At 31.4% G+C, this 16,091-nt stretch overlaps 1 protein-coding gene across 2 annotated transcripts; it reads left to right on the top strand.

The window, feature by feature from the left end:
- Positions 1-232: 232 nt before the first annotated feature.
- On the top strand, positions 233-15,750 carry LOC106061102 (beta-lactamase domain-containing protein 2-like). Of its 2 annotated transcripts, none has more exons than XM_056043537.1 (9): positions 233-326; positions 5,318-5,538; positions 6,613-6,804; positions 7,898-7,997; positions 8,117-8,222; positions 8,564-8,686; positions 9,306-9,469; positions 11,833-12,072; positions 13,311-15,750. In XM_056043537.1, the coding sequence occupies exons 2-9, from the start codon at positions 5,393-5,395 to the stop codon at positions 13,509-13,511; spliced, it is 1,272 nt and encodes a 423-aa protein (XP_055899512.1). In that variant the 5' UTR covers positions 233-326; positions 5,318-5,392; the 3' UTR covers positions 13,512-15,750. The 2 variants fall into 2 exon arrangements, with proteins under 2 accessions (XP_055899512.1, XP_055899519.1); XM_056043544.1 differs by having other exon boundaries at positions 5,333-5,538.
- Positions 15,751-16,091: the final 341 nt, after the last annotated feature.

Here is a 16,091-nt window from a genome sequence, read left to right on the forward strand (position 1 = left end):
ATGGCTGTCGAGAAGGTTCCTACGAATAAGATACCGAAATAACGTTACCAATATAGAAATACTTTTCCCGCCACAGGCATTCGCCGTTGAAGGTAAGTGTAAAATTAACCTATAACCAAAATTTCCGATGGTCTTAGGCGACCCCTGGCAAATGGTCATTCGAACCCCAAAGGGGTTGAGAACCCCTGATCAAGATAAAATAAAACTAGACCTAGATATACAACCGGATTTACCCATAGACAAATATAATAAGCTATTTTCACTGAATAGCCTCCCATTTGTTTTCCCAAGGAACAAGACTACATGAGTGAAGTCATAAACTTTCGGTGATAATTTTTAAACAAACATTTTTGTAAAAATAATAATTTGGTAATTAAACATCTAGATGATGACTAGATATATTATATATATACATCTAGATCAAATGATGATTATCAATATCCAATTCAGTCAATATAGATCTGGAATCTAGAGACTAGAGTAGCGGTTCTCAACCTTTTTACTTTAGTCACTATAGTGCCGCGACCCCCTAATTATAGTGACAATACTATTTCCCACTAGGCAGCGACCCCCAACTGTAATTTTTTTTTCGTTCATAGGCCTAGGACAGGTAAATGTAAATTTGATAATGTTATAAAATCGTTATAGATCTAGTAATGACAGTAGTATATCTGATATTATATAAATTATAATTATATGATATGTATTTTGATAATTTTGATGGACGTATAATTTTAAATTAGTATAAATAGTATAAATATATCATAGTTAATTTGATCCTAGATTCTAGATCTAGATAGTATTGAAAAATGTAATTATACAAGGTGACGAAGATGTCTACCAGGTGGGCTATTTTCTGATTAAAAAACAACAACAAACTTCTAAATAAAACTTTTTAGAACTTTCCCTCTCGACCACCTTGTCACATTGTGAAATATAGAAGAACAGGCTCAACGCAACAAACTCATTACAAAGAAGTAGATCTAACTATCAATGAAAAAAAAACACGTCTACCTTCAAACAATGATGTTACACTCACTAGCTCAAAATGCCATCTGTATCCACAAACAAATTATCCGTCTTCATAAATATGTCACCCTCATTTTTATTTTATTAAATTAAATTTATATTTGACGGTCGTTTCATAGATTAAAATTAAATGCTGAATCTCAGTAATGTCCCTTTGTTTTGTTTATCAGAAATGAAAATGTATACCAACTATGGTACAATTATGCTTGTTAAAAATGGCCACAAAAAAATTCTGATGATAAATAGACCAAAAATCCAAATTTCTGATGGTCTTAGGCGACCCCTGGCAAATTAATTATCATTGGACCCCTAGAGGGGTCACAATCCACAGGCTGAGAATTCCTGATCTAGTTACTATAAAGATCTAATAACTAGATCTAGATCTAGTTAAAAGTAGTTAAATTTAAACGTCTAGAATAACACTCTCAATCTAGATCTAGAAATCTAGAATCTTGTAGTAGTAGATTCTTAGCATTCTATACTTCTTGACTATTCTATACTAGTACTACTTACAACTAGTAGGGCCTAATTTACTAGTAGTAAGTAGTAGATCTAATCTTATCTTATATAATACAGACGTTACTTCAAAAAAAGAAGATGATTACGTCCTACGCGTCATGCATTTAGTCATGCATTTTAACCAATGAATTAAATTCTGCCAAGTCACTGGTTTTCCTGGCTAGCTTAGGCAACCCATTCCGTGCTCTAATAGCACTAGGGAAGAAGGAGTATTTGTACAACTTTGTCCTAGCATATGGGATGAGGATTTAGTAGGTTGTAGGCCTACTTTACTACTATTATTTACTAGTCTATAGTTAGTCTATACTATATATTTTATATAGTCAGATAGTTGTACTAGTACTAGATGTAGTAGTCTATACTAAATACTATATATCACTCCGATGTCTCCGACTATACTTATAACTTATTATACTACATTTTTATATGATTGAGTAACATTGATTTAATGACTAGATTCTAAAAGTAAAATTAAAATCTATGACTAATGGTCATGAGTACATTATTCATTTTATTATTATATTTATAATGATATAAATTAGAATGTATTATACATAGCTAGATCATTCTATAATCTTATCTCTCTTGACTCTTGACTGTATATTATCTAGATCTAGGTCTAATCTAGATAATCATAATCATATTGTCACAGTCATAGTCAAACTCAAACTAGTCATTCATAGATCAGTGGTTCCCAAACATTAATTCTCTTAGACCCCTTGCCATGTTTTCTGTTTTTTTTGTAAACCCTCTGCTTAACTTGTATTTCATTTTCGCACATTCTTCAACTCCATTTTTTTAAAGTAATTTCAAACTGTAGTGAGTGAAAAAGAAATTTAAAGCTGCATTTTAAATTCGAGATCTTTTTATTGATAAAATTTAAATTTAAACAAATTAGAATAACGATTATTATGTATAACTGGAATTACCAAACACATTGGATTTTTTTTTGTAGTTACATCATCCATTGCTACGGATATTATGTTTCATATAGGAATTTTTTGTTCTATGAAGTAGTCCCTTAAACATTAAATATTAATTAATCATTTGGCCTTAAGTATCATTGGTTTTGCAAAAAGCAGTTTCTGCTGTATTTCTAAATCTTTCATGTGTGGCTCAAAATATGGGAACTGTTTTCAATCATTGGAGATGGGGTGAAGATGAGTAACTGGTGCCTGAACCAGTAAGCTTTGGGCAGTTTGCAGAGCCTGTGACGGCGCTGATCCCATACTGTCATTTGCAAAGAATTACATAATAAGCTTTTAATGTTAACACCCTACCGATGTGCCATTGAACTGTGTTGTTGCTTAAAGAAATTCATTTAATAATATGAGATGTAAGTTTTTGTAAAACATTTTTTTAAACGACGGTACTGCAAGGTCTGGTAAAATCAATGTTTTTTCTATAGTGTTTTCCATATTTGGCTATAAGTAAAGAGATCTTGTAAGACTCTCACAAACCACCATCTTCTCCATATGATGTTGAAGAGAGATTTTGTTGGTCTATTCTGTACTTTATCTTTGTTGAAAGTTTTCTCAACCTTTATCTTTTTATCAGGAGACATCGTCTCAAATGATCCTCCAGCGTAATTAGTTTCATATCGTCATAAAAAGGCACTTGGGCAACCGCTTGTTTGACAAAGAAAGAATGAAACCCAGTTTTTAACAATCAACGCTGTACAATGTACAGTTATTTTTGTTAAACATTAGTTAGGCCTACATGTAGAGAAAATTTTAAAAGAAGCTATTTTAATAAGTATTGGAATTAAATACAGCAATTTTTCGTTTGAATAGCAGGATAAATATTTAAAGACTTAATGAAGGTACAAAAAGGGTTGTACCATCAATCAACCTCCACCCATCAGACAAACCAATAATTTTCTTTACTATTGTAGTTAAGAAATTACAAAATAAAAAAAAACCTTCGTCACTAATATAATTTATATATGTTTTAAATTAAATTCTTATATTGAGTCACCCCACCCCCTATTCTTTAATGCCAAATGCAATCATAAGCAGAAATTATAAAAAGGAGCAAGGACTCTTACTCGATTAATCGTTTTCACTCTTTTTCAGACTAAAACATAATGTTTTAAAACAGAATAGTCAAATATGGCCAATGAGTTTATGTAATTGCATATGAATTTATCATAATTATTGTTAGAATGACTTTGTTTTGGAAAATTTAGAATTCATAAGAAATTTTTTAGCATAATAGTAACAATGGAGATGAGTTCTGAACCCAAATTATTTTTCCTAGTCGCCTTTTTCCAACCTTTACTCAATTTGATATTTTTCTACTGTATAAATAAATTTGGGACTATAACTCACAATTTATGATTGAATCCTAAAAATACTAAAACATTTTGAGTAGAACCTAATTGGCAATCTAAATTTCTCCTCCCACTTTTGTTTTGAGCTTTGAATTATAGTTCTGTAACAAAACGAAGTTACAAATTGAATAAAATATATCACTTACAAATTAGCGTTTTTTTAAATATTACATTTTTTTTTTTCAGCAGCGAGCCTCACAGCTTTAATCTAAATCTTTGTATCTTATCTTTTCAAGGAACAAATTGATTGTATTAGCAATGTAGTAAGGGCCTATGAATTCATATTAGAATATTTTCCTAGTAAAGCCTTATTCAAAAAGTTCTTGAAAATCATATATTTTTGGGTGTTTAATCATCATTCTGTTGATGTCTTAAGCTGAGCAAAACAGGCGTACTGCAAGAGGTCTCGCTTAATGATAATATTACGATAAGTACGCCTAATAAAGATATACTTAAGCCACTTGTGCCTCAATTGTCAATCACACTTCAGGATCGGCACTTGCCCCCAAGTTACCTTATTTTACTTAATTTAATCTGCCTTTTTTAATAGGATGAATAATGAGCTGTAGCTGTCAGGGGAATGCGTTTCTGCAGTGAGGAATGCAAGAAAACGCTTGGCGTCGAGGCTTCGCCCCAAACCCCATTGGCAGAGCTTACAGCGCTCCCCAGACCTCCTAGCTGTTAAAAGAAAGGCCACCAACATGACTTTTTTTTTTTCAAAGGCTGAGAAACATGGCTTTTTTTATTCTCGTATATATATATATATATATGCTGTGTATATGCATTTATACATAGGGTTAGGGTTAACTGGGCGTTGGGGATAGGGTTTGGAAAAAAATCATCCCCTGCCCCCACTCAAAAGTTCTAGACTCGCTAGTACATGGTACCCCAACGGTCCAACAGACTAAGGGATAGGTGAAGGTGAAGAATTTGTCATTTCATGACCATAATGACAATGAATCTTTATTGATTAAAAGAAATTTCTTGTGCTGGTTGAAATGTCTAAATATGATCCAGTGTTGAAAAAACATCTATACATTAAACGGCAGAGATGCATCAAAAACTCAGAATGAGTTTATAAATAAAATGTTTAGAAAACAATATAATTGGTATACTTATCAGAGGCATAATAGCTGCAAGGTACTTTGGTATTCTGTTTGACTACACATCTGAAATAGCACACACTGAGCTGATGTCCAAATTTATACATAAATAAGATTTAAAAGAAAAAAAAAAGTTGATGAGATCAGTTCAGACATCTTAAAATCTTTTGTTAGACAAGCTATGATATTTTCTTTGATAAGTTTACTGCAATTTATCTAAATCCATTCTAAATAATTATAAACTTTTTCCTTCATTCTGTACATTAATGTTGTCATATTATTTTTTCAGTATTTGAATTTAATAAATCAAAATAAATTTTGTCCCACATTTCAGATTCTATAATTTCAGGGTGCTACCACTAAACAACAGTCTGGGAAAAAAAATCCTTGTTAGGGTTTCTAGCTAAGAATGAATCGTATAACTACTATTATATCTTTACTAATTGGACTGTTAGCATGGCAGTACTACACACACAATGTCCCATCCACTAATGAAACACCTAGGACATCTGGATATTTTCATCCAGCCTTCAGAAAGGTTGCTGAGGTTTTCAGGTAAGATTGTTATTAATTTGGTCATCATTAACTTCTATTTAACAGGGATGTAAACCCATCTTGTGTCATCCACATTATTTTGTGATGTTGGTGCTTTGATCAAAGTTATTGGTTTATTGGTTGGAAGAATGTTTAGTTGGCCAAAACAGTATCATCAATGGGGAAAATAGACACACACAGAAAAAAAAAAAGCCAAATTTTATTTAGGTACTGTATAAAATAGTGATTTAAAAAATGGTAATATTAACTAACACAAACAAAGTATTTCTACTAGTTATTAATAGATCTCTAGAAAAGTATCATGTTACTTTTTTTTTGTTTTAGTGTTTAAAAAATGGTCAGATTTCATTTCAATTTTTCCCAAAGTAAAAAAAAAAATAAATTAATTTCCATTTTTATTTTATCCATTCTAAAATTATTATTTTTACCTTTTTTTAAAATATTTTTTGTTAAAGAAATGAGTATTAAACTTTTCTTATTCACAATCTGATTTTTAAAAAAACATAGCAAATGCCAGTTTTGTATAAAAGTAATTTAATTTATCTTGAGTAGACCCAGAGTGGCTGGTGTAAATCTCTTATAACTGCATCCATTTTGTGAGCATGAGCTCCACTTTGCCTCTCAAGAGGGCATTATCTTTGTTTCTGAGGTCAAGTCCTGAATTCAGTATCTTTATGTCCCCGCATATCAATTATTCTTTTTATATTTATTTGTCTTTGCTATAACTGGTGAAACAGTATTCTCTGGACTGGGGGCTCTCCCCCTTCTCTTTGTACTTCTCTTTACCACACCAAGTGTGACCTGTTTGCCGATTATTATAGAGTGCTAGCCAAACATTCCTACGCTTTCAAACTGCCAACCATCTTATTGTATTGCCAGCACTAAGAGGGGGGTATATTTACAAGTCACTACATTATCCAGGTACATTTTTGTCATAGGAATGGGAGAAGCAGACGGCAAAAAACTTAATTATTTTTTTTTTAAACTTTGAATCAATTCGTAATGCATCTATTTAACAGTGATTTAATAATTAGTGTTGTAAAAAAAAAATTTTCTCCATGTCTTTTATAACAGAGAAAACTTAAAGAGTGGATTAGAACGTGGTGCTTCATTCGCTGCGTACCACAAAGGTCAGTGTCTGATTGACCTCTATGGAGGATGGTCTGATCATGAGGTGGAGAGACATTGGCAGGACAACACTCTGACCATCTCCTGGTCCATGGTGAAAGGGGTGGCTGCTGTTGTCATAGCAAGACTTGTTGACATGTAATACTTTAATTCTTTAGTATGTGATTGGTTATGTCAGCAGTTCTCAAGCTAAGGATGTTGCATGCTGACAAGTGGGTCGAGAAAGTGGTCTGTTGAATATATATGCATTGTAGTTATAAATCCTTATTTGACTATAATTCAAATAAAAACTACAAAATCACTCTGCTTGAGCTCCTAGCTAGCAGCAGTGGGGGGATAATGATGCTAAATTCACTGGTCTAGTGGGCAAGTAAATGTTCGAAAAACACTAGATTTTAAAGAAATCCATTTCTTAGGTTAGATAAGCAATGGATTTACCATATTAAGATATGTTTAGAGAGCAGTCCCCACTGTTTTTTTCTTTGATATATAGACACATGCATTTTGTTATGATGTTAGCATTTTGAATAATAGTTATTTTGTTAACATGTAGCTATGCTACTCATATCCTATAACATCCATTTTATTATTATAATATTGTTACAAGAGCTGTAGTTTATTCTAACTTAACATAAGCTGGTAAAATGACCAGTACAATGTCCTTGACATTCTTGTGAAAAAGTTACATAATTAAAACTGGTTATTGTAAGTAATGTCCTTCAAAAATATCGTCTCCTCCAAGGACTCTGCGGAAAGCTTTATCAATATACCCCTACAATGCAAATGTCTTTTAAGAGAATGAAAGAGAGCTGTGGACCTGATGCACTGGTTTGAATAACCTTCTCTTTGTGTACAGTTCTATCACTACCCATTCCACCCAAAGGTTTGGTCAAAACTCAAAACTATTTTTGTATCATACTTTACTTGCATAGATGACAGATTTACTTGCATAATTGCATATTTACTTGCATAGATGACAGATTTACTTGCAAAGATTGCATATTGAGAATAGATCCACAAATTTACAGGCATAGAATCAATCACATATTTACGTGCATAGATCATAAATTTACTGGCAGTTAGAGATATTTATATCTTTTTTTCAGGCAGCATTTGCAGTTAAAATTTTATGACATAAAAAAAAATTCAACATGTTTTTAATATCACTAACAAATATTCATTTCTATTAAATTTAGGACATCAAATATAATTAAAGATTTTTTTTTTGTAGGGGCTTATTAGATTATAAAACAGAGGTGTATAAATATTGGCCAGAATTTGAGAAAAATGACAAACAGAATATTACAGTTGAAATGTTGATGGCCCACCAGGCAAGTTGATTTGTTTCTTATTGATATGAAACATGAATGTAACATGAGAATATTCTTCATTTGGAAACCAAAGATTGTCTCACATTAATGTATTTTTATTTGATTCTTTTCTTTTTCAGGCTGGCCTTATTGGATTGGATGAACGCCTTCACCTCTTTGATTACAGAGATAATTGGACAAAAGTTGAACGCCTGCTTGCTCAGCAGAAACCTAAATGGCCAGCTGGTAAATAAACAAGATTGTTTTATTGTTAAAACATGTAAAGTAACCAAATAACATTTTAAAATGTCTAAACTAAATAAAAAAATAAGTAGGCCTATATAAAATGCATACAATTTATAATTTTAATTTCATTATAAAATGTGCATTGAAAAAAAAAAAGGGACGAAATTGGGTATTCTTTAAACCCATTTTAGTATTTATTATTTCGTTTGTGAGACATAACAATTAGTCACTTCCTTTGACAGTGCTATTCTTGTTTATTTTACATTTCATAATGTTATGTTATGTTGTAATTTTAGCATGACTTTGACACTATGATCTATTTGCTATTCTTTGTTTTACAGGTTCTGCTCAGGGCTATCATGGCCTCACATTTGGAATGTACGCTGATGCCTTAGTTAGAAAAGTTGACAAGCAGCATAGAAATCTTTCACAGTTTTTCCAGGAGGAAATAGCACAACCTCTAGGTTAGAGCCATTATTATTTAAGCATGTATGTTGCCATAGCTGGTATTTGCTAAGGGTTTAATTTAGTATGCAACTATATGCTATGTTTAGTATGGCCAGTATTTCTTAGGCTTTTATGTTATGACCAATATCTTCAAGATCAACCTTTCCTTTGTGGAAACTAAGACCATTTTTTTAAAATCTAACATTTCATTAGCTACAAGAGAAAATGTATCCCTCTTTTAGTTGTACAAAGGGAGGTAATTTCATTTTAAAAAAAAAAGTAATTTTTAAAGTGTTTTTCTAGTTCAGTAATGAGAGAATCTCTTATGCTGAATTATTGAAAGATTAAACCAAAGTGAATAATTGTAGTTTATTTTACAATACAAAGTCAAGAATCACTCTCCAGAATAGTGCATCATAGCCTGCCTAGAAGAAGTGCTTTATGAGATGAGCCATCATTGCTCTTTGATTGGTCAACAAAAACCCTACACCACCAACAGCCACTGTACTATTCTATAAACAGCTTGGCAACCCTGGACAAAAATGTTGGCTATACTATCTTAAAATAACATAGAATTCTGTTTGTCAGTGCTTAATATTTTTTTATGCTTTTTTTTTTTTTTTTTATGAACACCAGACATTGAGTTTTACATTGGACTTCCATTAACTGAATATCACAGGTTTGCCAGGTCTAAGGCAGCCACTTTTTGGGAGCAGAGGTTTAAGTACTTTGATTTTTATGAAATCATTACAAATCCTCATACTTCCATTGCCTTTGATGTCGTGCAGGTAACAGAAAAGGTAAAAAAGATTTTTTAGGTGTGCCTGGTATAATGTTTCAGTATGTATGTTACCGGCAAAGCACAAAATCCAGGATTCTATAGAATGACTAGAACTGTTTCAGGCAAAGTGTAAAATGTTGACTTTAAGTATTCTATTAAGTATTAAGTATTTTATTAACCCTTTTGAGACTGTGACTTTAAGCACATTTGGTGCCAAGAAGACGGAGCACTTTTTACAAACTGAACATTTCTTTTACAAAAAAAAAATCATAACAAATAAACAAATTACTTTACATCACAAAACCATATATATTATATAATCTATAAAAGTCCAACTGAAATGTTAACATTAATTAAAATAAGCCACCTTAATTTGCACAAAAATTTACAAAAGAAATTAAAAAAAAAACAGAACAAAATAAAAAATTTAAGAGTTTTTAAAGAAGTTTTAGGACTTGGGAAACAAGGCCAATGGAGACCCTTCAGACACTTCTGTCACATTATTCTACAATTTTTCTTCTCCCCTCCGCAATATCATGGAAATAAACACCTTCATTTTGGCCACAATGACAGAAACCCATTTAATACCCAGGGAACTAGTCTTGAAATTGAACTCTGTGGGCTTTGATAGACACAAGAACTGATGTTAAAAATAATTATAATAATCTGTTTTCTCATTCAAATTCTGATCTAATTGACTTGAACTCTCATCCAGATCAAAATAAAAAGATGTTAGAGTAACATTCCCCAGTGAAAACCTTTTCCCTAAATAAGTACTAGCAGAAAAAATGTCAGGCATGGAGTTGCAGGTGTAAAAGTCACTTCATTTGGGAAATATATGATCAACATAATATTTACTTGAACAGCGAAAGATCTACTAACATTGTTCATTAAATACTTTGTAAGCATAGCTATTAACCTTCACTTTGTCTTCTTATTTTCTGTCCTCCTAAGACTTTGTCTCATTTTTTGTTCTCTGATGGGTTGGAAGGTGTCTGGTAAGCCTCAGCTTTTTTCTAAACATAAGGTAATAGACTGAGGAAGAGTTTTAATAACTTTTCATTCTATAAATCAAAACAACTCATTGGTTCATTATCATGTTGATTTTTTAAAATTGCGTTTCAGAAAAAAGTAACAAAATATCCTAAAATTATTAGCACATTCATGAATTACTTAGATCCTCTATTGCTATTGCCTGTAGTCAGTTTCACTTGATCTCAGCAAAATGTTTTTGCATCTTTTAATTTCTAATTGTAGACTAGTTCAAAGAAATTAAACAAGATTATATTTAGTCATGTGAATTAATGTTTAAAAATTTTAAAGAATTATTTTATTTGAAAACTAAAATAGCCACAACTTAAGACATAAAGGCCTAAGAAACCATAGGGTTAATTTTTTTTTTCTGCATTTATTCTCATTTTATTTATAAATAAGACATTTTCTACTTTGTTACTTTGTATAAATGTAGATCTAGTATACTATAGAATGACTAGGCATTCTATAGAGCCCCTTGTACTTTTCCAGAAACATAATATACAAAATGTAAATATATATGTGTACATGTACAATTTTTTTTCCTTTCCATAAGTACTACACTTAAAAGTTATTCTGATTAAATTGTAACATAGGTGCTATGGGGAAAAATCAATGAGCATTATAGCAACAAATAATATGAGAGCTGAGTGGACTTGAGATCCTAAAATTCCAGTCTCCAGATGAGTTCAAAGCTCAGGCTTAACGTTTGTCAGTGTTATACTTAACTGTTTGACCATTATGTCCACTTGTTAGTTTTTTTATTTTACTGTGCCTGTGGTCTACCACATCTATATGAACACCCAGAGCTCTAGAACAATTGGACAAGTCACATGATGCCCAAGATCTAGCAGACACTATTACACTACAGGAATTGTTCCAATATTTCCTGGGATGGAGGTTGTGGGTTTTGTAATGTTCAAAAAAGTAATGAAGTAAAATGTAAAGATGTCCCATAACCCTGGGCTCTGAAGGAATGTTTATGGACACAACTGGTGAGTTTAAGTTTAAGTTTTAAAAAATGCCTTCTGTTATTCAAAGTCTGTTTTCACTTGAGATTAAAGATTGAGTTAAGATTTCTAACATTGTGTGTGTGTTTGTGAAAGATTTCTAGCATTGTGTGTTTGTGAAAGATTTCTAGCATTGTGTGTGTGTTTGTGAAAGATTTCTAACATTGTGTGTGTGTTTGTGAAAGATTTCTAACATTGTGTGTGTGTTTGTGAAAGTTTTCTAACATTGTGTGTGTGTTTGTGAAAGTTTTCTAACATTGGGATATGTGTGTGAGTTTGTGATTTTCTGTATGCATTTTTTCTTGCAAATAATTTTAATTCAAATCTAAAACCTCTAAAGCTGATGACCATACCTGAGTATGCAAATATTGGATTCCCCTCAATATCAGGATTTGGTTCAGCTCGTAGCCTTGCAAAGCTGTATGACTATTTAGCCAATAAAGGCAGTGTCAAAGCCAAGAGGCTATTATCTCCTAATGCTGTTGATCTTCTTCTGACACCATTAAACGCCAGCACGCCTAATGTCTTTCTTCTTGGTATACCCATGACTCGAGGTTTAATGGTGTACACAGATAGCAAAGTAAGTCCTTAAGTACTTTCATCTTATTGTTTAGAGATAATTGATGAAAATAATTCATTATCAAATTAAGCTTGTGTCAGGTTTCAGCTGTACAAAATAGTCCTGCATGGGACCGTGGAACTGCTGCAAAGTGCCCTATGCAAAAAATGTAAATAATAAATGGAGTTGCTACTATAAAATTTATATGTTAAAATTTCTATTTTTATGTCAGTATAAGAATATTTTAACATTGTTACAAAAAATTAATATTATTATTAATAGTCTATACTCTTGTAGTACATTAATATTTAAAGTGATAGTTTTTCCTTAATGTTGGTCTGGTAAGTTATAGTAGTAATTTTATCTTATGTCTTTCTCATAACTACTAATTATTTTTCAAGAAACAAGATAATTCATACATAGGATATTTACAAGTGTTGTGAAATTTGAAAAGAAAATGATTAAAATGACTTACCATCACATCAACACTCTTTTCATGGTAAAAATATATTTAGTTGATATCAACTACAGGTAACTTGTTCCATCCAACTAAATCAACATAACTTTAGTTTCATTAAAAATGGCATTGATTGATTGGAAACGTAGGCATCCATTTAAACATAGATTAATTACATTGTGACATTTGATGACATAAAAACCTTTAAAAATCTAGACTGTAAAACAGAAAATTGGCACCCTTAGAGTAGTTGGAATATATAGATTCTTATACTGATTTAGAGTTGTTATTATCTCCAATATTTTAATCTCAAGAATGAATAATTATCTTATAATTTACCTGATGTGTAATTATTCACATAACCTTTCACTCTGTAGCTATTTATTAATTCTAACTCAGGCTTGCACATTTGAGTCATTAAGTTTGTCCTTGGCTCATTACTAGGCTGTTTACTGAGTACAGAGAGACCAATCTAGATTAGATATAAAAGATTGACCTTCACCTGCCTGTTAGTCTGTTGGACCGTTGGGACAAGTCAGCCTTTTTTCTCCTTTTCTCTCTGTCTTTTGCCAGGATTAGAATTTCTTCCTCATCCATTCTTTAATGTTGTCCTCTCCGCACTTTTTTTGTCTCACCTTCTCTGGCACCATTCCAGTTCATAGCAAGCCATGAGGTTCTCATTATATGAAAGATCATGTCTTTTACACTGAAGGCTAAAAAAGATTCTACAGCAGAAAAATTCTCCACATGCAATTGTTAGTTTTGTTATAACTTCAGCCAATGTATTTTTTTTTATTTTTAGGGAAGACATCTCATTGGCCACCCTGGCTATGGAGGAAACATGGCATTTGCAGACCCTGAACAAAATGTGGGTGTGGCTTACTTCACTAATTATCTCGGTGGATACCGCATAGATGATCCAAGAGAAGTAACTCTCCGGGAAACTTTCTATGAGTGTTTTAAGGACTACAAGAAGAGTTCACCCCCAATCAGAAGTGTATGAGTGATGTTGTATGTACACAGTGTGTAGACATCGAATAAGTTTAAATGTCAATCAGTCTGACAGGGATGTATTTTATGTCAATCAGTCTGACAAGTATGTTTTTTATATGTCAATCAGTCTGACAAGTATGTATTTTATATGTCATTCAGTCTGACAAGTATGTATTTTATATGTAAATCAGTCATATAAAGATGTATTTTATGCATTGTCATAATGATGAAAGTGTATGTTATTTCTTATTGTTATATTTGTTACATATGTTTCAGCTGTTCCTTCTATTGAGTAGGTGTTATTTCTTAATATCATGATGTAGAACAAGTATGTGTTTGTCTTTTTGTTAAAAACCAAATGAACAGATACATACTTTACATTTTCTACTTGTAGTATTGAGTTATTGGCTTTAATTAGTTTTTGTTTTTTTAATTTTCTAAAAATCTTTTATTTTCCATGTTGAGCTTGAACTTCAATAGAAAATAGAAAGTTAGGACTCACTGGTTTCTTTTCTTTTTTGGTATAGAGAGAAAATTGTGCGCACTTGCATCTCTCATCAGTTCATTGTAATGTACACTTATTCTAGGTCTTAGTTCATTGTAATGTACACTTGTTCTAGGTCTTAGTTCATTGTAATGTACACTTGCTCCTTGTCTTACTTCATTGTAATGTACACTTGTTTTTAGGCAGTTCATTGTAACTTAATATTGCTAATAAGATGTGTGCTTAATATTTGAAACTTTTCATGTTACTATTATAGTTGGATAACAAGCCTTGAACAAGGCAACCTTTTTTATCTCAACAGTTTTTTTTTCTTAAGTTTTCTTTGTGTTTTATTTCTTAAGTATAAAACATACAAATCTAGTTATGTAGATTGAGTAGTAGTTTTTTTTTTTTTTCATTTATATACATATATATAGATATATTTGAGACAGTGACAGTGAGTTTATGTAGTTTCAATCCTCCTGCATTGTGGGACAGCAAAATCCACAATATGGTTTATTAATTCTAAATCATTCCATGTTAATATGTTTTGTTGAAATATTTTCATTTTCTTATGTGGCTTGTTGATGTCCCCAATGTTTGATAAAACATTTATGTATACTTTATAGATTTAGTCTTAACAATGTTTCTGTCTCCAACCAATATGTCTGTTTCACATCTTCAAATCAATCTATTGTGCCTACTAGACAGTGCCTTGGTGTACTGTGCCTACTAGACAGTGCCTTGGTGTATTGTGCCTACTAGACAGTGCCTTTTGTGTATTGTGCCTACTAGACAGTGCCTTGGTGTATTGTGCCTACTAGACAGTGCCTTGGTGTATTGTGCCTACTAGACAGTGCCTTGGTGTATTGTGCCTACTAGACAGTGCCTTGGTGTATTGTGCCTACTAGACAGTGCCTTGGTGTATTGTGCCTACTAGATAGTGCCTTGGTTTGTCAACAAGTTTGAAAGCCATTTAAATATGTGTATATATATATATGGAACACAATAGCATGGTAATATCTTCAGGCATTTTTTATTTCAGTAAGAATTTTGAGATTATGTAAACTTGAAAGAAATAAGATTTTCAATGAAATGAATTCAGGAAAAATTAAAAAAAAATTCATTTTTTATTGTGTGCGTTATTAAAATATATGTAAGAATAACTGTAGTTGAATGTTTCCAATGAAGATGACAATAGAAATATTGCAACAAATTTGTTAAGATTTTTATATTTGTGAAATTACCTAAGTACCAAGTGCACCATTTCTGATTTAAACTGTGTTAATATTTCCTATTGTTTTATCTACCCTATTTTTATTTTTTATTTTAACATTTGAGACCCAAAGAAAAGCATTTGTCAAAGACCCCTGTGAAACAATGCCATTGTCTGCTTTATATTTGACAAAATGTGAAGGCCGCAACTGTGAAACATTACACTCATGCTTTATGTTCAGAATTGAAGCTAATGCCCTTAGAATATTTCCTTGCTCTATGTTTGTACTCTAAATATAATTGCTCATCTCTCTAGTCTCTCTCCTTTGACCAGGGTAGATTTTCTATCAGGATTTAAGAAGTTTTTTATATATCTTTTTTGATTCTATAGCTACTATAACATAATGTCATAGGGTCTTAAGAAATATTTGTGTCATTTAACTGCCTAAATATTTGGTTTATAAATAATGAACTGAACTTTTTACATAGTATCATTGTACAGAAAGGGAAGCTACTTTGACATCAATAAAATATTTTTGAAAATGAACAAGGTTTTGAATTTTGTATATTATATTTATTTGTTTTAAATAACATGACAACTTAAACGATCATGTGAAATGCATAACAAAATAAGCATTTAAAATGAAAAAAAAAATTTTTTTGAATTAATAATTTGAAAAAAAAAAAAAAATTATTTTTTTGTCAGAAACTTTTATTTCCAATTAAAAAAAGAAATATAATGCAATCTTGTGAAAATAGTATGGAAATAATAAATATATGGACAGTAGAGCTTCAATATCAGCCATACTTTTTGAGTTTAATGTTAATTCCTGTCATGGTGTTATCTTATTTCAACTAAAATGTAATAAAATAATAATCAAAACAACAAGA

The sequence above is a fragment of the Biomphalaria glabrata genome, chromosome 1 (genome assembly GCF_947242115.1).
Source record: "Biomphalaria glabrata chromosome 1, xgBioGlab47.1, whole genome shotgun sequence".
NCBI lineage: Eukaryota > Metazoa > Mollusca > Gastropoda > Planorbidae > Biomphalaria > Biomphalaria glabrata.